At 54.2% G+C, this 25195-nt stretch overlaps 1 protein-coding gene across 3 annotated transcripts in view; it reads right to left on the bottom strand.

Moving 5' to 3' along the window:
* Positions 1 to 25195, bottom strand: part of MBOAT2 (membrane bound O-acyltransferase domain containing 2) — a 45120-nt gene that overhangs the window by 13076 nt on the left and 6849 nt on the right. Inside the window, exons 1-4 of one of the 3 annotated variants that reach the window (XM_070428651.1) lie at positions 14280 to 14293; positions 14050 to 14195; positions 13555 to 13629; positions 4190 to 4285 (exon numbers count right to left, since the gene is read on the bottom strand). In XM_070428651.1, coding sequence (XP_070284752.1) covers positions 4190 to 4285; positions 13555 to 13583 — 125 coding nt within the window. In that variant the 5' untranslated portion in view covers positions 13584 to 13629; positions 14050 to 14195; positions 14280 to 14293. Of the gene's footprint in view, positions 1 to 4189; positions 4286 to 13554; positions 13630 to 14049; positions 14196 to 14279; positions 14294 to 25195 lie in introns of those variants that run through there. The other 2 variants (XM_070428649.1, XM_070428650.1) reach the window with 2 other exon arrangements.

Here is a 25195-nt window from a genome sequence, read left to right on the forward strand (position 1 = left end):
AGGACCGCACAGGCTTGAGACCGCCCGCCACCTGGCCTTGACCGAGCCCTTTCTCAGAATCCCAGCTGCCTGTCGCCTCGGGGGTATGCCTCCAGGTGGAAAGGGGGTTGCTGGGAGAAGGGGAGTGGGCACCATATTGAAGAAGTTTGGGGAAGAAACGCAGAATGAAACAGGACGGAAACAGGGGAGAGAGAAGGATGCTGCCCACCTCCCCGTCCTGGGAGCCAGGCCCCAGGGGTGGCCCGTCAAAGACGCCCCAGAGACAGCGTGGGGCCCGGGCGTCCCCGCAGGGAAGGAAGACTTGAACATCACGCTGCCAGTAGGACAACGGCTCTATTTCCCCCATTTCCCCGTCTCTAACGGAATGGAGGGACTTGGGAAGGACTAATAAGTCTACATGGGAAAGCCAGCAGGATCCGTTTGGCCCTGCAGCTGTCACACTGGCAGCCAGGCGGAAGACCCGAGAACAAGTCGCCACGGCTTGTGTATTCATCGTTTTGGGATTTCAGTCACACCAGGAAGCCCTGTGGGCTGCAGGTAGGACGCGGGCCGCCCCCTGCAGGTCCCGGGAAGGACCCCCGCCCGGCGGGTCCCGCCCTGTCCTCCTCTACCTGCCCCCTGCTCAGACCGGAGACTGGTCAGCGGCCACTGTCCACCGGGACACCTGGTCCCTGCCAGCAGGTCCTGGAAACCTGGCTCCTGATGTTTGGTTCTGCCCAAAACGTCCATGAAGATGTGGTCCACGCTGACCCGACTCCCTGGCCCACCTCCCTAACGCCGAGCCATGGCCGCCAGGCGGAGGGGAGGCTGATGGCGGCAATGCAGCCACACACAGCTGCTGGGCCAGTGACATGACGGGACTCTGTTATGTGTCAACCCTGTGCGCCACAAAGTAGAAATAAACACCACGGCTGTCTGAACCCAGCAATGCTTTCCAAGAATGGACGTTTCGGACAGGATCAACGATCCACTAACCCAGGGGTCCTCAAACTACGGCCCGCGGGCCACATGCAAATACAAATACTGTATTTGTTCCTGTTTTGTTTTTTTACTTCAAAATAAGATATGTGCAGTGTGCATAGGAATTTGTTCATAGTTGTTTTTTTTTTAAACTATAGTCCGGCCCTCCAGCGGTCTGAGGGACAGTGAACTGGCCCCCTGTTTACAAAGTTTGAGGACCCCTGCACTAACCCTTTAAACAAGGGGAGAAGCCCGGCGCCTGTGGCTCAGCAGCTGAGCGTTTACCCAGGAGCCAAGAGGTCACCGGTTCGATTCCCGGTCGGGGCACAGGCCCGGGTTGTGGGCTCCATCCCCCAGTGGGGGGGCGTGCAGGAGGCAGCCCATCCATGCTTCTCTCTCTTCATTGATGTTTCTCTCTCCCTCTCCCTTCCTCACTGAAATCAATAAAAAATGTAAAAATAACTAACTAAATAAAATATCCTTCAGTTCTAACTTCTAATTCCCATGTCACCTTAACACACAATAAAAAGGACTGATAAAACAGCATTCCATTTATTTTATCCGCTGAGTGACATACTTCCCTGCTAGGTGCCACGTGCAGGACGGGCAAAAGGAGGGTTAGAGCTGCTTCTAAGAAAATAATACAAGACTTTCTAGATAGCAACACAGGAATCGACTCTGTGCCTCTCGCACTCACAGCTGTAACCCTCCTGCTCCTCCCTCGCCCGGGCCAGAGGTTCCGACACGCGGCCTGTGCTCCGAGCGCACGCCCTCTGCCCGCGGGCACCGCCCCGTGTCTCATCTCATCCGTCCAAGGACTCGCACGGCCACCGTCTTTTCATTTCTCAAAAGACTGCACCAGCATTTCACTTACGCCTCTACCGACACTCGCACGCGCGCACACACACACACACACACCATGCACACGCACATGTGCACACGTGCACACACACCACGCACACAGAGTGAATCTCCCTCGCCGCGTGTACGTGAGCCGCCCCACAAAGAGCTGCCCGGCGATCCCTCCGCAGGGCCTGGCCTCACCCCTGGGCTCTCGTGCCTGGACGACAGGCCCCCTACACGAAGGGGCACTTGCCCAGTTCCACCGGCTGCAGCCCACACTGGGGGGCTATCCACTGACCCTCATAAGCATCGAGCCAGGATCCTCTGCTACAGCACACTCAGCGCTTCTAGATGCCTACAGATTCCGGAGGGGGCCTGCCTCTAGGGGGCTTTTCTCTCCTGTGCCCGAGAGAGAAGGGGGGCGGGGGGGAGAGAGAGAGAGAGAGAGAGAGAGAGAGAGAGAGAGAGAGGCCTTCAACTCAGTTCTGCCAGAATGGTCCCCTTCAGCCAATCTGTCCGTCTAATACATATCAGCTCACTGATCATGGGCAAATGTTTTTCCTAATGGATAAAAATTACACACTGTACTCAAAGTTTTATATCAGGTTTGCCATTTTTAAGATGCTATGTTGTTTTTTTCCTACATACTCACCTCTCTCTCTCTCTCTCTCTCTCTCTCTCTCCCTCCCTCCCTCCCTCTCTCTTCATCCCTCTCTTTCACTCTCTGAAAAGCAATGGGAAATTTATCTCAGGTGAGGATTTTTAAAAAATGCCTAATTTAGCTCTCATTTATCATAACACAAGTGCGTATTCCAAGCGACGAATTTGCCGCTGCGAGCACAGCTCTGCCCACGGTGTCAGGGCTCCCAGGCTGCGTTTACGTTCCGTGTGGGTTCCTTTGCTGGAGTGTCACTGCCGATTCAAGAAGTGGTAATTCAACGCCTCTCCGTGCTCTGCTTCAAGGATACCGTGGTGAGCAAGACCAGTGGCCACTGTTCTCAGGAAAATGACATTCCCTACGCGGTTTTGATTCTTTTAAAGAGACACACATCATCCTTCCACTGAGGTACGATGACCTGTGACTGTCTCTTCTTCAAGGTCACTGAGATGCTGGGGCCCAGTCTACCCAGGGTCCTGCTCCCGTTCATTTCCTCGGAGACCTGGGACCGTGCGCCAGGGGGCAGCACTGAGCCGCCTCCTCTGAACCCCAGGGGCACCTCTCCTTCTATCCCACACGCTGCCAATCACCCAGCGCATCTGATCAGGTTTGCTTTGGCCTGGCTCTGTTTGTTCTTCTGAATGCAATCCCCTCTCATCCGAGCCTATTTTTAAAACCTGTTTAATAAAAGCAAAATCCCTTTTAATCTCGACAAGGAGAAGAGAACGTTCCCCTTCTCAAGCTCCCCGTTTCCCTCGGGGGCTTCCCGCGGCGTCACACGCTCCGGTCCGTTTCTGCTGCCGGACAATGTTTCCCTGGACGCCGCGACTTGTTTTGTTTCATTTTTGTTTGCACTTTGGTCGTCCTCAAATGGGGTTTCTGGCCATTACTTTCCTGCCAGAGGACTCGGGCTGACTTAAAGGCAGGTCTTCGTGTCCCGTCGGGTAGAGAGAGCTGGCCGGCTGGACAGAGAACCGGGAGGCTCACCGGCAGCTTCCCGCCCTCGAATGGTGCCCGTGGGCGTCCCTTCATAGAGACGCGCGCAGTCAGCTCTTTGGGGCTTGGCCTGCGCTCATCTCTCAACAGCGAAGAGGACCACAGAGGGACGAGGCCCCCGTGGAAGGAGCAAGCCGAGTTCGTCCCACCCCTCAGCGGGCCCGGGCAGAAGGATGGAGAACGCTGCTGGAGAGTGAAATGCAAGGAAGCGAGATACACGCTCCAGGGTGTTCTCTGGGAGACCCGGGCGGAATGCGTTCGCCCAGGACCCTGGTCCAAGTAAAGCCTCGAGGATGCTGAGAGGCAAGACAGGCCATCAGAGCGCATGCAGAAGCTGCTGAGGGACCCAGAGAGCAGAGAGAGAGAGAGAAAGGGGGGGGGGGGGGGCGAGGATGTGGGCTCAGGGGGGCTGGTTGGCAACAGCTGGAAAGGGCTGCAGGGATTTCTATCGGAACTGGGAAACGCTTTCAATGTCAGATGCCACGTGACAAGTGTAACTGTTAGACTAGCTTACGCCAGTGAGGGGAGAGGTGGTGTGATGGCTTTGTGACGCTACGGAAGACGGCTTTACAAGGGCATTTCTACATTCATAACGGACTTTTCAACTAAAATGTTCAGTAATAGCTTTTCATGTGAATCACTAAATGCAACTATATTTTGTCCTGTTACCAACATGTTAGAATAGAAAAGAAAAGAAAAAAACAGGCTACTAAATCAAAGTTTTCATCTTACCCTGAAAAATCAGCAGAATATTGTCCATAATCAAAGATATAGACTCTAGTAATTTGGCACACTATGAGGTATCCCAAAGCAAACACAAAACAATATCTGGAAAACAAAAATAAGCTAGATTAGTGAAAATAAAGGGTTCATTTGGTTCAAGAACACATTTCAGTAATTTGTTAACTATGTGACAGGGTTCGAAACTTCAGTGTCACTAGATCCGCTCCCCGAGAGCTTCCTTCAATAAGTTCGAAAAACTCCGCTAGTTCCCGCTCCCGTGCGCTGGGACGCGGGGCCCCGTCAATGGCTAATGCATGCGATGGCTGCCTCCGTCCGCTTCTTCCTTCTGAAACACCTCCGGGCACCGAATTCTGCATCTGAAAGTCATGCTCTCGGGCATAAAACTGTGATTCGCTCTACTTACTCCTCCTTCTTTCTAGGAAAGGATATTTAGCACAAAAACATCTGGCTGAAATGTACATTCAACAAACTCTTTGTGGGATTTGTACACACGTGGTCTCTGAGCACACATCCTGCGTGGCCATCAGACGTGCAGTTCCTCCCTGTTAGGCTTGGGAACTTGTGATACTTAGACATGGTGCGGGCAGGGAATTTACATGTCATAGGAGAGGACACAGACCCAGAAGCAGATCTGGGACTATATACATGGCACGGCACGGAGTGAAGGCTGCGGGCACACAGAAGCTGTGGGTAAAGATTCAAATGTGCTCAAATGAGGGAAGGACTTTCTCGTTATTTCTAATATTAAATACTAGTAGCCCAGTGCGCAAAATTCGTGCACATTAAAAGGGAATTAATTGCCCTAACCGGTTTGGCTCAGTGGATAGAGCATCGGCTTGCGGACTGAAGGGTCCCAGGTTCGATTCCTGTCAAGGGCATGTACCTTGGTTGCGGGCACATCCCCAGTGGGGAGTGTGCAGGAGGCAGCTGATCGATGTTTTTCTCTCATCGATGCTTCTAACTCTCTATCCCTCTCCCTTCCTCTCTGTAAAAAATCAATAAAATATATATATTTTTAAAAGTGAATTAGCGGAGATATTTTAATATTGCTATTTGCCCTTTCTCTATAATAGAAGTGTGAGAGATGAAAGGAAATTAGTAAAATGTATATGAAAATATATAAATTAATAAATAAGCAGTAACAAAAGGATATAACAGAGGCATGATATAAAAACGACAAAAACATGATATGAAAACAACAAAAACATGATATAAAACAGTGATGCAAACAATGACTGATAAAGTGATTAAACTTATTCTAATATCTCCCCATACACCACATTAAGAGAGAAAACACTTTCAGAGTGCTTGACTAATTTCCCTTGTGATGAAGTATTTAGAACTTTAACTGTAACATCACATGCTCTTCGAACTCGAGAGAAGCAACATATAATTGACCATGTGCAAAAACGGGTTCAGGTAGGAATATGCCTTCTCTGTCTAGAGTTTGTCTTTGTGATTTATTAACAGTCATCACAAATGTTGGCATCACGGGAAACCGTCGTCAAATCAATTTAAATGGGAGGCCAGTGTCAGATGGGGACAAATTAATTCTTGGAAACAGAACAACCTCTCCCTCTGCAGATCCTGTTAATACTTCAGCTTTGATAATGTTAGATCGTAATCTTTGATAATAAATCTGGTACCATTACAAAGACCCCATTTACTATTGAGATTTCTCAATAACATGATGATTGCACCCACTTTCAATTTTAATTTATGACACGGCATTCCCAAAGCAGGAATACTATTAAGAAATTTGATGGGAAAATTTTCCTTTTCAGCATCACCTGTGGAATCAATGGAATCACTCAAATATCTGTGAAAATCTCCATCAAGTCTATCCAAATTTTCTTCATTTAATTTTTGAACACGCTCATTTTTTGGACAAAGAATTGCACATTTAGATATATTTTTAATATGCCTATAGCAGTGATTCTCAACCTTGGCTGCACATTAGAATCTCCTGGGAATCTTTTTAAAATCCTGATTCCTGGGCCTCATCTTCTGGAAATTCTGTTTCTTTGTTATGGGGTGAGGCCACAACATTAGTAACAAAGAAACTGAATTTCCGGAGGATAAGGCCCAGAAATCAGGGTTTTAAAAAGATTCCCAGGTGATTCTAATGTGCAGCCAAGGTTGAGAACCACTGATCTATATAGTATTTCCAAAGGTAGCTTCAATAATAGATCCATTACAAATCATTTCACTTCCATGCTGGGCTCCGAGGGCGGGTTCCTGCCTGAAACCTCGCCCTCCAGGAAACAGCTGGGGGAGGGCACAGCTGTTTCCAAGAGGAGCCCTGCAGGACTGACTTCCTTCCGATTGGTCGCCCTTCTGGCCGTGATGTTACACCCAGGGTTTTTATATAAGTAGATATCCTATATAATAAAAGGGTAATATGTAAATTGACCCTAACAGCAGAACAACCAGAACGACCACTCGATCAGTCAATAGGAGGTGCACTGACCACCTCTTAGTCCCTTTCCCCGGCAGACAGGCTCTGTTCGCCCGATGGCCAACAGGGAACTGGGGATGGGTGGCAAGGGATGTGGGCAGCCCCAGGCCAAGGCCCCAGTCCCACTGGTCACCCCACACAGAGGGTGACCCATGGTGGGGGTGGGACTGGCACGTGAGTGGGAATAGCCATCCTCTTGGTCCTTTCCCCCAACCGTCAGGCTCCAATTGCCCGATGGCAAACAGGAAACTGGGGGTGGGTGGAAGCTGGGGGACAGGGTTAGCAAGTGGGCGGAACGGCCAACCTCTTGGTTCCTCCCCCTGGCCAGCAGGCTCCGATCACCTGATGGTGAATGGGGAACCGAGGGTAGGTGGTGGCAGGGGGTGGGGCCGGCTGCCGGCAGCCAAGGAAGATGGCCCTGATCACAGGCCAGGCCTAGGGACCATACCCGGGCCTCTAGTGTGTGTGTGTGTGTGTGTGTGTGTGTGTATACCATATGTTTGGCTAGGTTAAAATCTTAAATTTTTCATGTAAGCAATTCAGGTGGTTTATGAAAGAGTTCTTTAGAACTTTAGACAAATAGGCAATTCCAATCTAGTTGAACCTCCCGAGCAAGGAAGAGGGGGACCGCGCCCCAACTGAAACGCTCTCCACAGGGAGCACGCTCCTGCAGCGACCTGATGGAGCAGCCACACGCACACTCACACGGTGTGGACACGTCAACACAAAACAACTTCCACAGCTCAGGCGGCAGCTGCATTTCCCAAAGCTGCTTCAGCACCTCCCAGTTCACATGCTCTCCCGCAGCCTGGCCGGCGCCCCGTCAAGAGAAGCCGACTGCTCTACCCGCTTTGAGCCCCGCCCGAGTGTGCTGGCCAGTGGATGATGGCGGGAGTGACTGTTCCCAGGCGCAGCCCATCATGAGCCAGGCAGTTCCTCCTTCCCGCCGTGTGGAAGTTGGTTGCCAGGAAAGTGTGACTGTCCTGAGGCCCCCACACACGGAAGCCCTGGAGGATGAGGTGGAAACGGAAAGAGGGCCCCAGTGCCCACCAGTAGACGAGGGGATAAAAAAGCTGTGGGACATTTACACCGTGGAGTTCTATGCAGCTGTGAAAAAGAGGGATCTCTTACGTCTGGGACAGCATGGGTGGACCTGGGAAATACTATGCTAAGTGAAATAAGCTAATCCAAGCAGGACAAATATCACATGATCTCACTTATCTGTGGAATCTAATGAACAAAATGAATTGACCAACCAAATAAGAACCGAAGCAGGGAGGCATGCAATAGACTGACATACCTCTCTGTAAAAAAAATAAAATATATTTTTAAAAAAAAAACAAGAAGGAAAGAGGAAGGAGTGTGAGAGAGGCGCCAAACAGGGCCACGTCCTAAGATACATGAGTGAAGAGGCTGATGCCACGTGAAAAAGAGGGACCCGTCCAATTGAACTGTCCCTGAATTCCGGACCCACAAAATCATAAGCAAAATAATGTACCAGCCAGTTTCAGGCCACTGCCTGCTGGTGGACCAGTCCTTCATCCCTTTTTAAAAAAATATATATTTTTATTGATTTCGGAGAGGAAGGGAGAGAGGGAGAGCGATACAATCATCAACGATGAGAGAGAATCATTGATTGGCCTCCTACATGCCCCCAACTGGGGATGGAGCCTGCAACCTGGGCATGTGCCCTTGACCGGTTTCAAACCTGGGACCCTTCAGTCCACAGGCCGACACTCTATCCACTGAGCCAAACCGGCCAGGGACATTCGTTTATAAAAAATATTTTTTATTTATTTCAGAGAGAGAAAGGGGGAGGGAGAGAGAGGTAGAAACATCAATGAGAAGAGAGAATCATGGATCAGCTGCCTCCTGCACGCCCCCTACTGGGATCAAGGGTGTAACCCAGGCATGTGCCCTGGACCGGGAATCAAACCGTGACCTCCTGGTTCATAGGTTGATGCTCAACCACTGAGCCATGCCAGCCGGGCTTCTTCGATATATTTTATGTCTGTTCTACAGACTGGCTATTGATCCACCCTGAGTTCATTGATTGATTCTTCGGCCATCACAAACCACTCCATAGCGCATTGGTCAATTTCTCATTTGGGTTATCTGCTCTAGGACTTCCATTTGGTCCTCTTTAGTAGCTTCTATGCCTTTACTGACATTCCCTATTTGTTGAGTCATGGTCATCATATCTTCTTCTAATTCTTTGAACATCTGCATAACAGCTGCTTTGCAGTTTCGGGGTCCATTTAGAGCCAGTTCTGATTGGCTGCTTTCCCCTTCTCCACACACAAAAACAATGACCGGCTACTTTTAAATAATATGCAATTTTCAAATCAAGAAAGATGCATCATCTAGTGCAGAGGTTCTCAACCTGTGGGTCGAGACCCCTTTGGCGGTCGAACGACCCTTTCACAGGGGTGTCCTAAGACCATCCTGCATATCAGATATTTACATGACGATTCGTAACAGTAGCAACATGATAGTTATGAAGTAGCAACGAAAATAATTTTATGGTTGGGTCACAACATGAGGAACTGTATTTAAAGGGCCAGAAGGTTGAGAACCACTGATCTAGTGGGTTACCATCTTCAAACTCCTTTTAACGGGTCCATGTGGGGAGTCAGCCATGCAGACGGGTGTCGGGCGTATAGACCGCACCTGGCGGAGCCCCCTGCGTGAGGGAGCCGTTCGAGCTCCCTCCACGTGGAGGGATGCGTTCAGACAGAACAGCCGCAGCCGCCAGACGCCTTCGTTTACCCCCGGGTGTCCGTCTTGTTCCCCCCATTAATGAGCCCCCACGTCCTGGGTCACCTGCGTCCCAGGGGAAAACCTCCCTTGCGTGCGAGGAAGATGGAGCCTCCTCACAGGGACCCAGTTCAGGACTGGAGGGAAAGTGAGACCCCGAAGGCCACCTGGGCCACACCCTCACCTGGGGGGGGTATCGGGGGACGCCCTGCAGATCTTTCAGACACCCCACGGGGCCGGACATCCTGTTACCAGGTCACAGGGCCCCTCCTGTGGGAACTGGGAGCACTTACAGCCCCCAATTCCCAACCACCACCCGGGCATGTGCCCCCACCAGGGATTGAACCGTGACCTCCTGGTTCATAGGGCGACGCTCGACCCCTGAGCCACGGCGGGCGGTTAGGGGTGGTATTTCTCTCTAATGACGCATTCTCAGCATCACCCTGCTTCCTGCTCAGGAGGAGCCCAGTGTAGAGGGAGCCGGCTGGGCCGGGTGCGACCAGACACGCCCGCTCCGACCCCTGCCTCCTCAGGCACCTGTCTCCCGGCGAGCAGGGCTGCCACGCCCACGGCAAGACTGAGCCAGGAGGAAGCCACAGGGTGCCCGAGCGGCTGCTCGGCGTTACCACCAGGAAAGGAGGCTGAGGAAAGTGCTCTGCAGTATTTCCCAACTTTTACAACTACACTTCAGCGCAAGTACGTAACGCCAACATCTGTCCTGCCCCTCCTGACCCTGCAGCACATGGCCAATGGGGGACAGGCCGGGTTTTCCCACTTCCAAGCCAGTCTCTCCCTCCTTCCTGCCTCCTCGGCCCCAGGCCCAGTTCCCTCCAGCGGGGACCGCAGTGCGCCTGCCCCGGTGACCGGGAGAGAGAGAAACATCAATGATGAGAGAGAATCCCCTGGGGATCGAGCCCGCAACCCACACATGTGGCCTGACCAGGAATCGAACCGTGACCTCCTGGTTCGTAGGTCGATGCTCAGCCACTGAGCCACGCCGGCCGGGCAAGTGAGCGGTGAGTTTTGGAGGGCGAGGACCCACAAGTCCACCACCTCTGGGATCCTAGACACACCACAGCACACTGACATGTCTGCTCAAGGTGGTGGAAGCTGAGCCACGGCTGGTTGGCTTACAGGCATGTCCTGCAGCTCTTACAACACAACCCACACGCAGCTTGGCGACCCGTGGGGCGTGGGAGCGTCGCTCTATGTCTCTTCATCGTACGTGTCTTCAGGTCAGCCTCTGGGTGACCGGTACATGTCCTAAGACAACCTGAAGCCTAACCTCTCGGGCAACGGGGCCCCTCCCCACTGTCACACATCCCCTCCCCCATCTCACCCCCCAACCCCCGATCCAGCCGCTCACAGCTGAGCACTGGCGTTCCTGGCACTGTGTTCCAGTCTGGCGCCTTCGGAACTCATGACAAGTTTCCCACAGAAAAGTCACAAGAGGGTGCTTAGTGCCCACGCCCATCTACAGAAGCGCACACAGCCCAGCGGGTACCACAGGAGCCGGCCCCCGGCCACCTCTCCGGGCAATGCCTTCACACTTCCCGGTGGGGATGCCTGCCTAGGCGTCCTGAAGGAGGAAGCAGGGGGCGGCCTGAAGGCAGGTCTCGGAGGCCAGGGAAAGGGCTGCTGTTCTGCAGGAGCCGTGCTATCACTCATCCATTCATTCACTCATTCATCCACTCATTCATCCATTCATTCACTCGTCCATTCATTCATCTGTTCATTCACTCATTCATCCATTCATTCATTCACTCATTCATCCATTCATTCATCATTCATCCATTCATTCATTCACTCATTCATCCATTCCTTCATCATTCATCCATTCATTCATTCATCATTCATCCATTCATTCATCATTCATCCATTCATTCACTCATCCATCCATTCATTCGTTCATTCACCATTCATCCATTCATTCTCTCATTCATCCATTCCACTTGTTCATTCATTCATTCACTCATTCATCCATTTGTTCATTCATCATTCGATAGACATGCATTGAGAACACAGTCTCCTGGGACCTGTGCCCCACTCAGGAAACAAAAGCAGGCGTGGTCAGGTGGTGGCCACAGAGCCCGCTGAGTGGAAAGGCAGGACACGTTACTCAATAACCCTTGATACATTCAGCATTTAAAATCGAGAAGTCTCCAAAGGGGGTACAACTCCATGACAGCGCGTGACGGATAACCCGTCCCAGGTCAGGGCACCCAGACAAGCTCCTGGAGGGGAAAGGTGACCTGGAATCTGCAGGGTCCAGAGGAGGAAGGAGAGAGAAGAGAGGAGGAGGGAGGAAGAAGGGAGGAGAGAGGAGGGAGGAAGTAGGGAGAAGGGAGGAGAAGGGGGAAGGAGGGAAGAGAGAGGAGGGAAGATGGGAGGAGGAAAGAGGGAAGAGGGAGGACAATAAACGGGAAGAGTGAGGAGGAGGGAAGAGAGTGCTCCAGGCAGAGGGAGCGGGGTGGGCAGCGCCTGAGGTGGGAGAAGACAATATTCGAGGAAGAGGAGAACATTCCCAGAGTTATGTTCTTGGAGAACAAGGTGAAGGGCTGATTGGAGGGTGTGGGGAGAAAAACAGGCTGTGCCCCTGACTCATTCTTCAGTCCACATGCCCTTGAGGTTGCCAAGCAGGCACTGCACCCCCACTTGCCAGCAGCCTGGGCTGAGTGAGCCGCACCCCCATGCTCCCCCTGCCTCAATGCCCAGCCCCCCACCCTCTAGCCGCACCCCCATGCTCCCCCTGCCTCAATGCCCAGCCCCCCACCCTCTAGCCGCACCCCCATGCTCCCCCTGCCTCAATGCTCAGCCCTCCACCCTCTAGCTGCTCCCCCTGCCTCAATGCCTGGCCCCCACCCCCAGGGAATTCCTCCTGCACTCTCCCCTCCGAGGCCTGAGCCCGTGTCACATCCGCTCCATGTCCTCCAGGGAGGCCACCCTGAGCGTCGTGCCTGTGGTCCCTCCCGCGGGACAGGGAGCCCCGGGCCTCCCCCCCCCCCCCCCTTTTCTGCAGCAGAGCTGACCTCCGGCCCTGGAGGCAGGCATCCTGTGAGCGGGCACCCAGCATCCAGGCCAAGGAAACCGGCAGGACAGGGAGACGTCGCCCAGGAAAGGTGCCCGGGGACACGGCGGGGAAGGCAGGCCCAGCACAGGGGACCGGGCTGGGCAAACTCAGGACCAGAAGCGGGTGAGCTCCAGGTCGCTCCGCCCAGAGAGCCCTGCAAGACAGTCGCCTTCCCTCTCCTGAAAGCGCCCCAAACGGGCCTCCGGCAGCAGCTCCCCAGGCCTCGTGGTCTCTGGGCACAGGGAGGGCATCTCAGGTAAGAAAGACGAATCAGCCCTGACCGGTTTGGCTCAGTGGATGGAGCGTCGGCCTGTGGACTGAAAGGTCCCAGGTTCGGTTCCGGTCGGGGGCATGTGCCTTGGTTGCAGGCACATCCCCAGTGGGAGGTGTGCAGGAGGCAGCTGATTGATGTTTCTCTCTCATCGATGTTTCTAGCTCTCTGTCCCTCTCCCTTCCTCTCTGTAAAAAATCAATAAAATATATTAAAAAAAAAAAAAAAGAAAGACGAATCACCAATGATTTTCCCACGAGCGATCTGAACCCAAACACGCCGCACAGAGGACCCGGGAGGCAGCGCCTCTTCCTCCCTCGTCTGCCTCTGGGGATGCTGCCTGGAACCCAGGCCCCGCATTAAGCCAGGGGTTCTAACCAGAGGCAGCTCTGCGCCCCAAGGGGCCCTGGGAACTATCTGGAAACTTTCACGGCCGGCACAGCCTGTGGGAGGAGCTCCTGGCATGTAGTGGGCGGGGCCAGGGCAGCAGCCGCACCTCCCACAGAGCCGGGGAAGCCACACACCAATGAATTACCCGCCTCCCTCGTCCCCCCCCCCGCCCCCCACCTCAGTGACAACAGGGAGAGGCCGAGAGCCCAGGCACAGGTACACGGACGCACACCTATGATCTTATGACAGTTCTTGGAAAAGCCATCACAGTGTAGGGGCATTTTAGTGCAGTAAGATTCTATCTGATCCAGCTGTATTAGCGTGAAACACGTGTGTGTGTGTGTGTGTGAGTGTGTGTGAGTGTGAGTGTGTGTGTGTGTGTGTGAGTGTGCAAAGCGAACACTTACTTGTGCATGTGCTTCATTCCGATTATCATGATGCAGTAGGAAACGCCACTTTGTACGAGGAAATGTAAGGCATACCTACAAAAAGGAGAGCACGGTTAGGCGGGGACGGCACTGCTCACCGACATCCAGTTCCCACAGTCTGGGCCTAAAAGTGCTAAGTTCAGCCCGGCCGGCGTGGCTCAGGGGTTGAGCGTCGACCTAAGACCCAGGAGGTCACGGTTCAATTCCCGGTCAGGGCACAGGCCCCAGGTGCAGGCTCCGTCCCCGGTGGGGGGGCGTGCAGGAGGCAGCCGATCCATGATTCTCTCTCATCATTGATGTTACTATCTCTCTCTCCCCCTCCCTTCCTCTCTGGAATCAATAAAAACATATTTTTAAAAAAACAGCCAAAAAAAACTATAAAACGTTATAAGTAAATATAAGCCCAAAACCTCCGAGAGTGTATCTTTCTACAGGACATCAGCGTCTCCGTTTACATAGGATCAACATACTTACCATCCAAAGCAAAAAACTGCAAGATAAAGGCCCAAGAGAGTAGCGACGACATGTCTTATGAAAGAGCTGGTTTTGCTTGAATGAAGGTACGTTCGAAACCAAACGGCTGCGAGCAAGGCGAAGAGCTGGCACACGACGAAGTTGACCTGAGGAGAAAGCACAGGTCACGTTAGCAACACGGAGGGCACTCTTCCCCGGACGGCTTCCTTCCGTGCTCAGGGCAAACGCACCACGTGACGTGAGGTCTCCCATTTCACCACAGACACACCGCTCAGGGCCGTCCCGGGAGGAGAGCCCGCGGCCCAGGGCGATGGGCCCACAGGCTGTGCCCACGCGGCAGGGACAGGGCCTCGGGGTGAAGGCCGGGAGGGCCGCGTAGGAACCTGGAGGAGCCGGGCTCAGGCACAGAACGCCCGGGCAGCCTGGGGGACAGGGAGGGACCCTGACGCCTTAGGCGACCCTGTAACTGGGAGAAGCAAGAGCTCACAGTTCCCCCAAAATCTCCTGGGTCCAGCTCTGGTCCTGATCCCCGAGGGCCTGGGGGCGCACCTCTTCGCTTGGGGTTTGCACCCGCCTCCGGCAAGGAGTCGAGGGGATGCCGCTGGTCCCAGCCGCAGCTGGGGGTCAGGGCTCAGGAGAAGGGAGGGGGGATGACAGGGGAGGGAGCCCCGTGGCGGTGAGCCCGCCAGGTGATCTTCCTTCCTCCTAACGCGCCACCGCGGCCACGGCGTCCCACACTCGCAGCGAGGACATGCGTGCGTGCCGTGTCTTCCCTCTCCCGCAACACTTCCTCCTCCCTAGGAAAGTATTAAGCGAAAGGCTACGAAGAATACCACACTTTCGTGGTATCTAAAGACTTGTTTCTCTCCTTTGTTCTCATAATAGTTTAAGGAAAACATGGCTAAAAATCTACAAATAAAAGAAAGCCTCCATCTGGCGTGAGGAACTTGCTAACAGCACATCACAGCCAGACACAGGTGGTTTCAGGAGCCGAGACTGGAGCAAGTGGCGGTGTCTGCAGGTGGGAGCTGCCACGGACCCGCGGACAGGCCTGCGTGGGGTCCCTCCGCGAGGGACACAGCTGCCCGCTGCTGCCCGTGCCTGAGAGCCACGGGTCCCGGGAACACGCGAGGCGAGGCCGGCACGCCTCCCAGCCGGTGGGGCCCGGTCCCCGCCCCGAGGCCCAGCGGGCGTTCTGCTTCAGCACCAAGCGCCCCTGATCTTCGTGACTCACCGCTGCCCGGCTGCGCAGTTATAACTTCCGCCTTATCTCTGAGCCAGCAAAACGTACGGAGCACCTCATAGCAAAGCCTAGGAAACGAGACAGCGCCCGAGTCCCGGGCCAGCCCGGTGGCTCAGAGTCCACTGAGAGCAGCAAACACGCACACAAGGAGCTTCGACTCGATCCCTAACGTGTCTCCTCACGGGCTACACAGACGGAGGGTCAGAACATCACCGCCCGGCCGGTCAGGGTTCGATTCCTGCTCAGGGCACAGGCCAGGGTTGCAGGCCCGATCCCCAGTGTGGGGCATGCAGGAGGCGGCCGATCCATGATTCTCTCTCATCACTAATGTTTCTCTCTCTCCCCCTCCCTTCCTCTCTAAAACCAGTAAATATATATATATATATATATATGTATAAGAACATGACAAAGGAAAAGCATAAGGGGTGAATGTCGCAGATAACATCCTCCCCCCCCCCTTTCTCTCTTTCTCTTTCTCTCTCTCTCTCTCTCTCTCTCTCTCTCCTCTCATTACTGAAAGTCTCACTTGGCCGTGCTCCTGTTTCCCAGTCCGCTACGTGCAATGGGACAGGTGAGCCATTCCTCACGCTGCAGGACAGACTTCCCCAAAGATGTCACTGCCGACGCTGCCACCAGACTCACCGAAACCTCAGCCAACACAACTGCCACACCCGGGAAAGGGCGCCCTGGCAGCCGCGGCGGCCGTCCGGTCAGCCCTGTGCGGCCTCCTGCTGGGGAGGAGCTTCAGAGGCGAGGACTCCACGGCCTTTCTCCAAAACCTCCCCCTGAGAACATACCCCCCTCTGCACCAGGCCTGGTGCATGTCCAAAGAACCGCCCCCTGTCATTGGGGGTGCGGGGGGGGGGGGGGCTGCCCCGAGGGAGGGAGGGAGGCGCCAGGAGGACCAGCTCAGCTACTTCAGGCCTGAGTTGGCCGGTCCCGGGAGCGGGCTGTCGCTGGGTTTCCCTGGGGGGGCCTCTGGCAGGACCCCCAGGAACCTGGGAGGGGTTGCCCTTTCGGACAGAGGACGGGATGAAAGGAGCCCTTTCCTGTACACCTTCTCCCTCGTCATTCTGCACCTGGGCACCCAGTACCTCCCTCAGGAGTGATGCTCGCTGTGTTCAAGTTTCCGAACCAGCCACCGAGCGCCAGGATCTAACATGGTAACTACCTCCCGTTTCTGAGTCCGCGCTGCCGGCTCCGTCCCCCCGAGGCCACGGCAGGCCCGCCGGGTCCTGAAGGAGAGGAACCTTTCACACGGGAGCAGCCCACGGCCACAGAGAAACAGCTCTTTCCAGCACAGCCGGACAGAGGGACAAGGCAGGCGGGGCACGAAGGCTCGCAGGCACTTAGGTCAGCGCCGCCCGCCCGCCCGCCCGCCAGGTCAGCGAGCGCATCTCCTGTCTCCGCCGGCCTGAGCCAGCGGTGGGAAGGCCTCCGACCCGAGAAGGAAGCGCTGAGGGTTCGCCGCGGGGGTGGAAGGTCCCAGGCTAACCGCAGCCACACGGCCACGTGATGAAGCCCAGGGAAAGGCAAGCTGCTGGGACTCAGGAGTGAGCCATGCCCGGCTGTCCCTCCCCGGCTGTCCCTCCCCGGCTGTTCCTCTGAGCACGACGGAGGCTGGTCTGCTTCCCATCTCCACGCTCGGCTAACACACTCGACACATGACTGGCAGCGAGCTCATCCCAAACAGGATAAAGGGGGATAAACATAGGAACAAAGAATAGAGCCCCATTTTATCAACAGGGGTTGGAGCTCGAGGCTGTTCACGTGAGTGTGCATGTGTGTGTGTGTGTGTGTATGTGTGTGTGTGACTCAACATCTGTCTCTCCCGTGGTTACAATAGTCAAGCGGAAGGCCTGCAGAGGGAAAGAAAGAGTGAAGGGTCTAATTCGCGGCGACTGGATAAACAAACCCTCCATCGCGCCAGGGCGACGCTGAGCAGCACAAAGGGACGAACGACTGGGTCGCACACAACACAGAGGCTCTCAGAGTCACCACGCTGTGAGGAAGGGTTCGGAAAAGAGACGGGTGCCGACTACACATCTCTCTCCCTGTGAACTGCTAGACATGCAAGCTCGTCTCTGCCGACAAAAAGCAGATCCGGGGTTACCTGGGGAGGCAGGAAGGGAGAGGCAGAATCTAAAACAATCTTACAAATCTGTTTACTTATTAAAACTGCTGCCAAAATTTCATTCATTCATCCATTTCTACTATGACTATCAGAAGCATTAGCCCGAGTAAGTACGGTGTTCCTGTCCTAATTAACTTGAGAGCATCCATATCCAGGGGCCCCATATGTGATACTGGGGAAAAGGCACCTGCCCTTAAAAAACAACAACACCCACAAAAGTCTATTTCGATCCTCCTGCTAATTTCAAGGGGCTTCAAGTTACGCAAAAAACGCATTTCTCCGGGGCTGCCTCCTTATCATCCGATTTCAGTTCAATACAATATCCACTTACAAACATGGTGATTTGATTTTGAAACTCACTGCCTCCCACCCGAAATAGTCCGCTCTTCACCAAAGATCATGTCTATATAAAACACATTAATTTTTAGTGATTCACTGGGACGTGAGAGCCCCTGCCTCTGAAATACTGACCATCAAGTACTTAGAGAGCACACGACCCAGATGAGCCAATGGGAGCATTTAACTTCTCACTTCCTGCAGAATTCGTAAAGGTTCCAGACGCTGCTCCCAAAAGAAAATCACAACTGAATTTTATGCCTCCTGATGCTGCACACTGTAAATTATCCTACAACAAATCTTTGAAAACCATTACTAGAATGCTCATTTCATGAGAACAGAGATTTTGATCTATCTTGTTTGTTCAATTCCTTAGCACCTGTTCCTGGTTAAATGCAAATGTGTGCTGTGCTCTACTTGTAAGCTCACACTGTTTTACCTTTCAGATCAGCACAGTTCCCCTGAATTGATGTGTAACCTCTCCTTCCCATGGCCTGACGAAACTTTCCTACTAAGCATGAGCATAAGAAAAGGAGTTCTGTGATGGGAATCACAGGTGCCTGCGTCACACTGCACAGGGACATGTGGTGAGTCCATCACCGGAGACGGGCGGAGACCCAGTCACGTGGGCTGTGCCGAGGAGCAGGCTCCACACGGCGGGGATACGGTGGCTCCGGGGAAACTCTGAGCAGTTTCCACGCCCGGGTCTGGAGGAAGCCGCAGCCGGAAGGCCATCTGCACGTCCACCAGCTCCGAGGTGACCGTCAGATCGCCCCACACTGCTGGTGAAGTCACCATCGTTAAAGGCTCTAACAGTTGTTCAGAAACCAGTGATTTTAAGTCCGTGTCCATCTATGGACCAGGGGGTCACAGTTTGACTCCCGGTCAGGGCACAGGCCGGGGTGGCGGGCTCGATCCTCAGTGTGGGGCGTGCAGGAGGCAGCCCATCGGTGGTTCTCTCTCACTGATGTTTCTCTCTCCCTTCCTCCCTCTGAAATCAATAAAAATATATTTTTTAAAAGCCCAGTGATTTCATATATTGTTTCAGACTCAAGAAACCTCTCCTTCTAAGGAAATAAACAGGTATATGTGCCAAGTGTGCATGTGGGAAAATTCATTGGGAAATCATGGTAGCAAAACATTTCCCACGATTAAGGAATAATTAAACAACCATACGTCCCAATGGTGGGCCACTGCGTAGGTTTTGGAAGCAACGTAATAGAATTGGAAATGAGTCTCCAAAGGTAAAGGCAAAAGGTTACAAAAATTTTACATTCAGTGTGAGCCTAATTAACACACACACACACATGCACACACACACAGAGACACACAGACACCCCACACATGTACACACACCACACACACATGCACAGACTCCAAACACACCACACACACAGAGAGACACACAGACACTATACACACACCATGCATACACCCAAACACACCACACACACACACACAGAGACACACAGACACTATACATACACCATGCATACACCCAAACACACCACATACACGTACAACCACACACACACACCACTCACACAACACACACACACTATACACACACTATGCATACACCCAAACACACCACTCACACGTACAACCACACACACACAACACACACACACTATACACACACCATGCATACACCCAAACACACCACTCACACACACACACACACACACACACACTCACACCACAAAAAAGAGGACTCGAACTCGAACGCGTGGCTCCGGGACGGCAGGCCCGTGGGGGACCTCACACACTCGCTCTCCGCATCTCACAGCTCCCAGCCTCTCCCGAGCGCTCGCCCCCGCGTGGGAAGCCCTGGCAGCTCCTGCGCTTCGTCCACACGTGCGCTCTTCTTCAGGCGGATGAGTTTCTCACGGTTACTGCTCTTCTCAGCGTTACGCAATACACTGGCATTTTGAGGGTGAGAAATAAGAGTAAAACATGCTGAGGGAACCCCTCCTGTCACCCCTTTCCAAGGTGCAGGCGGACGTGAATTTGGCTGCATTCGCCCTGTTGTTCAGTCCTAAGCCGCTATTTTGCTTTGGGTTTTAGGTCTTGGCCTGTAAACAGACAGAGAGCCGAACAGCTGTTCCCCAGTCATTTCTAACACCCGGGGACGTGTGGGGACCAGGGATCTTGTGAGAGAGCTGATCTACCATTCCTGATGAGCAAAATAACACCAATAATACAACCATGCTTTCATTCATAACTATTGTTCATATGTGACTGTTAACTTGCAAGTATACATAGAAAAGCATTCTACATGTAACTCAGAGTGAAATCACCTTAAATGCTTTATATAATTATCAGGCAAAATATAAATATGTGGTTGTTATTGCAAGAGTAAAATGAGACTAAAATTCACGAGCATGAAAACTCTAGGTAGGAAAAGAGACAAGTTACGATGAGCACTGAGAAAGGGGTTCGTTCATATGACAACTTCAGGAAGAACGTTATAGCCCTGGAGCCAACTGTTCACCAATATTTTTAAGGTCTAAAAAGAGATTAGATTATTTTATAATTCTATTACTTGTAAAGTGGTTTATTGCACTAACTTAACCTTTAAGAATTCTTAACCTTTAAGAACTGTATTTGACTTTTATTGAGTTCCAGGTAAGTCATAAAAAATGACCTTTTTCATGAAAAGGCTCTGCTTGGGAATTCTATGCGTCTTTAATTAGCTCTGCGTCTCAGTGTCACAAGGAGCAGCACCCTGACCTCACCCATGATAGTAACACAATGAGGCACACGTCTTATATAATAAAGAGCTAATATGCTAATTGGAGGGAACGACCTTCCGGAAAGACCGGTGGGTGGGGGGCTGGGCTGTGAAGCAGCCAGGGCCACGAGGGCCGAGCCCCTTGCACAGATTTCGTGCACCGGGCCTCTAGTTCATAATAAAAATACAGAAGAAATAGAAAGAGGACACAGAGGACTGAAGAGATCGGGGCATCCCAACCACATTCGCTCTCACTCAGTCACCTGAGCCACCGTCTTCATAGGTTTAAGAGGAGAGTTTCTTGTGCTTTGAATCTCCATAGGGAAACGATGCATGAGGACGGTGCGAGGACTCTGTCAACCATCGCTGAGATTTGCTGGAGGACACTCAGCTCTAACTCAATGCTGATTTCAACACCCCCTGGTTTGGGAGACCCCTATTTCCACACCTCAGGTCACACCTCTCCAGCGCTCCGTGAGCTCAGACACGCTCTCGCTCACTGACACACAAGCAGCCAGCTGGGGACGACGAGTCCCCGGAGCCTACAGACATGGCATTGGGGCCTGCCTGCAGATCCTATCACCATTGATGACTATTCTTTATGAGAGAATGCTTAATGCGACATCCGCACTTCCTTATTTTTAGTTCATATGAGGACATGATGGAGGCGAAAGCAGTCCCCCTCAGACCAGTACGCCAACCCTGCAGTGGCCTGAAGAGGGCGAACGCGCACACCAACGCTCAGGTGCGGCCACCATCCCGGGGGAGCCGGGAGCGCTCACGCACAGCCCGAGACCCACATCAGGAGGCGCGGGGGTACGGAGACCCAACTTACTACAGGGCCGTTGTTCAGAAGCCAACCACGTGGAAAAAGAAAGGGGTGGCCCAGCCGGCGGGGGCTCAGTGGTCGGGCATCAACCCATGAACCCGGAGGTCATGGTTCAACTCATGATCAGGGCACATGCCCGGGTTGCGGGCTCCATCCCAGGAGGCAGCTCATCAATGGTTCTCTCTCATCGCTGATGTTTCTCCACTCCCTCCCTCTCCCTTCCTCTGAGACCAATAAGAAATAAAAGAAAAAGAAGGGGGACACGTGTCTAATGACCTCAGAGGTGGCCACGGAGAAGTGGGGGCGCAGGGGAGTGGCACGCACCCAGGCTGGGCCCACTGGTCACCCCCCTGTGAACACACAGGTGCCCCAAACAAGGCAAGGCAGCTCCTGCAGGGCGGGAGCGCAGCATGAAAAGGGGGGAATGCGTAATGGAAACTATCAAAGGAGAAAATAGGTAACAATTTAAGAGCAAAAGGAAAAGCTCGCATCGTTGTTCAAAAACCAGTGCTTTTTACATGACCCAGACCACTTCTGGGCTGTTCCAGAAACTGTGTGAGCCCCGAGATGACAAACCAGCAGCCACGGCCGTCCAGGAGCGGACCCGGCTGCCCCGGGAAGGAGCAGCCTGCCCATCACAGAGGCGTCCAGGCAGAAGCCACACGACCCCCCACCGGGTTCCCAGAGCAGAGCGGGTGCAAGGGCAGCGCCCACTGGGGTGCAGACGGAGCCAGGCTCTCCGGCCCACACAGCCCGGAAGGGACACTCAGTGGCAGGGGCCCAGCCTGCGCCCACGCTGGGTCCTGGGGCCACCATCTCCCCACCAGAACCTCCGTGGGAAGCTCGTCTGCAGTGCCATCAGTGCCAGCATCAGCCCCGCCCAGCTGCCCTCTGACCCATGATGGGCCCTGGCCTGGCCCAGGGCCTGCACCTGCTTTACCAGGGGCTCCCTCACCTGGAAGCTGCACTTCGGCTCCGAGTCACAGACACAGTTACCCTCCCGGCCCGGCCGGCCCAGGCCCGAGTCCCCGCTGCTTCTCCCTGATGATCCAGGTCCTGCGGGCGGCCCTGCCCCCTCACCCCCCTACCCCCCACAGAACTGGAGCTGGCACGGCCCCAGATGGGGGGCGTGTGCTTGCCACCCCACCACCTCCTTGCTGTGAGGGCGGCCATGTGCCAACGCTCCGGGAAAAGAGTGTGAGCTGAAGAGCTACGGGGGTGACACCTCCTGCCAACAACGGGGACCCCAGCAGGGACGTCACCTGAGAGCCAGTCACACTGGACGATCCGGCCCCAGACGGACCCACCGCAGCGGAGACTCTGGCCGCGGGGCCCAGCAATCTGAGTTTCCGCAGGTGCTGCGGGAGCTCGCACGCAACCTCAGGCTTCAGGCCCAGCCCAGCCCTCGCACCGGCCAGCCTCAGCCCCGCTGGCGGGAAGGGCCCCCCTACTGAGCTTAGCAATGTGTTGGGAGGAACACAGGTCTCCGCAGGCCGAGGAGCAGGACTATCCAGCAATCTGGACCACTTACATCAACACTGTGATGGGAGGAAAATAAACTGTCATCTTTTAAAAATATATATATATTTTTTTGATTTCAGAGAGGAAGGGAGAGAGAGATAGAAACATCAATGATGAGAGAGAATCATTGACAGGCTGCCTCCTGCACGCCCCCCACTGGGGATCAAGCCCCCAACCCAGGCATGTGCCCTGACCGGGAATCAAACCGTGACCTCCTGGTTCATAGGTCGACCCTCAACCACGGAGCCACGGCGGCCGGGCTCAACTCTTACCGTTAGGCCACGTGGCGGGGACTCTGTAGCCTCATCCAAGTGAATTCCCACACAGCTCTCTGCAGCCCTCATTCACATGCTGCTGACAGCGTCAGCCGAAACGAGGAGCTCCAGGCCAGGCCTGCTCTCCCTCCCCTTCGCATCTGAGGACCTAGTAAGACCGCTGGCTGCCCGCAGGCCCCACACACAGCGCCCGCTTCTCCCTTCCCCCTTCGCTACCAACACCTAAAGTGCCATCAACTTCCTTTGTTAACAATGTTCCCCGAGTACCAACACTCACTGCGGACGGAAGCTTCCCAGCCCGCGATGATTCTCAGAAAGATGCCCACTGGTCCAAGGTTTGTCCTTGCCCACCTCCACCTCTCTCCTCGGCCCCCCGCTTCAGGGAGGGTGCTGGCCCTGATCATGCCATCCCCCCTCCCCATGTAAGTTACAGGGACGCACAGGACACGGGGTTCCTCTATGGAACCTCACCTGCTGTCGCTCAACAGGCAGATGCGGGAACCCGCAACACCCACCGGGCGGAGCCCCGGCCTCCACGGCCCCTCCCTTCATTTTACGGGAGCCAAACCCCAATGCCATGCGTTTATCTAATCGGGAGTCAGGGGCGAACTAGGGAAACGCCGTTTACCATCTTCGCTCCTTCCCAGGGGCCTCTGCTTTCCACAGAAGCCACGCAGAAAGCAGAGCAGGTCCAGACCGGCCTGGGCCTTGCTCCATCCCCTCCTCTCTGCTGCAGTGGCCCCCGCCGCCCGCCTCCCCTACCCCCCGCGGGACTTTCAAAAGCACCTGCAAGTGTTTCCTACCGAATGGCAGGTCCCTAACGAAGTTATTTCACAAATCACTTTCCAGTCCTCTGGGGAAAGCTCCTGAGCTTACGCCAAAAGCCTTGTTGGAACAGCACACCCATCCATCAGTGCGCGTGTCCGAGACCTTAAAGAGGAACCTGGCTCTTCAGAACGCCCGCTCCCCGTGCACATCACAGCCTCCGACAGGCACGCGGGGCGGCAGCGCCCACGCCCGCCCCGACTCCGGCTGGACCGCAGGGGCGGCGCTCGAGCCCAGCGGAAGGCTGACGCCGTGTTGGGAAGCCAGTTTCCCAACATTTCCCGGGGAAAATGCAGCTTTAAAGATGTTTTCCAAGAACAAAAGGAGAAGACGTAAACTAGTCCCATACTATGGGGACATGTCCAGGGACCAGGATCAAAATCTTAGAGTCAGGCCCGGCCGGGTGGCTCAGTGGCTGAGCGTTGACCTATGAACCAGGAGGTCAGAGATCCATTCCCGGTCAGGGCACAGGCCCAGGTTGTGGGCTCGATCCCCAGTGTGGGGCGTGCAGGAGGCAGCCGATCCATGATTCTCTCTCATCATTGATGTTTCTATCTCTCTTCCTCTCCCTTCCTCTCTGGAATCAATAAAAACATATATTTTTTTAAAATCTTGGAGTCAGGACCCCTGAACCTTACCTATGGCCAAAGCTCCAGTCCCAACTGAGGGTAGCGCCGGGCCCTGCCCCCTCACCCCTCCGCTCTGCTCACACCCGTCGCGTCCCCTCCTGGCGTGTGGCGGGAGCGGCGGTGCGGGGAGCAGCGGTGCGGGTCCCAGGGTCAGGAAGGCGCTGACACTCACAGGGGAGCACATGCAGATTAACCGTGAACGCTACAGCCCGGCGGGTTATCACAGGGCACAGCCTGCTGGCCCACATCCAAGATGTACTCTCCACCAACGAGAAAGCTGATAGGGGCTTAGGAGGCTGTCCAGACCTGGCCCGACACGACTTTCTTCCCAACTAGACTTGCTTTCTAAAATGCCACACACCCGCCCTGGCCGGTTTGGCTCAGTGGATAGAACGTTGGCCTGTGGACTGAAGGGTCCCAGGTTCGATTCCGGCCAAGGGCATGTACCTTGGTTGCAGGCACATCCCCAGTAGGAGGTGTGCAGGAGGCAGCTGATCGATGTTTCTCTCTCATCAATGTTTCTAACTCTCTACCCCTCTCCCTTCCTCTCTGTAAAAAAATCAATGAAGCCGAAACCGGTTTGGCTCAGTGGATAGAGCGTCGGCCTGCGGATTGAAGGG

This window comes from Myotis yumanensis, unplaced genomic scaffold, assembly GCF_028538775.1.
Source record: "Myotis yumanensis isolate MYYU_CA2020_CCGP unplaced genomic scaffold, mMyoYum1.0.hap1 SCAF_11, whole genome shotgun sequence".
NCBI lineage: Eukaryota > Metazoa > Chordata > Mammalia > Chiroptera > Vespertilionidae > Myotis > Myotis yumanensis.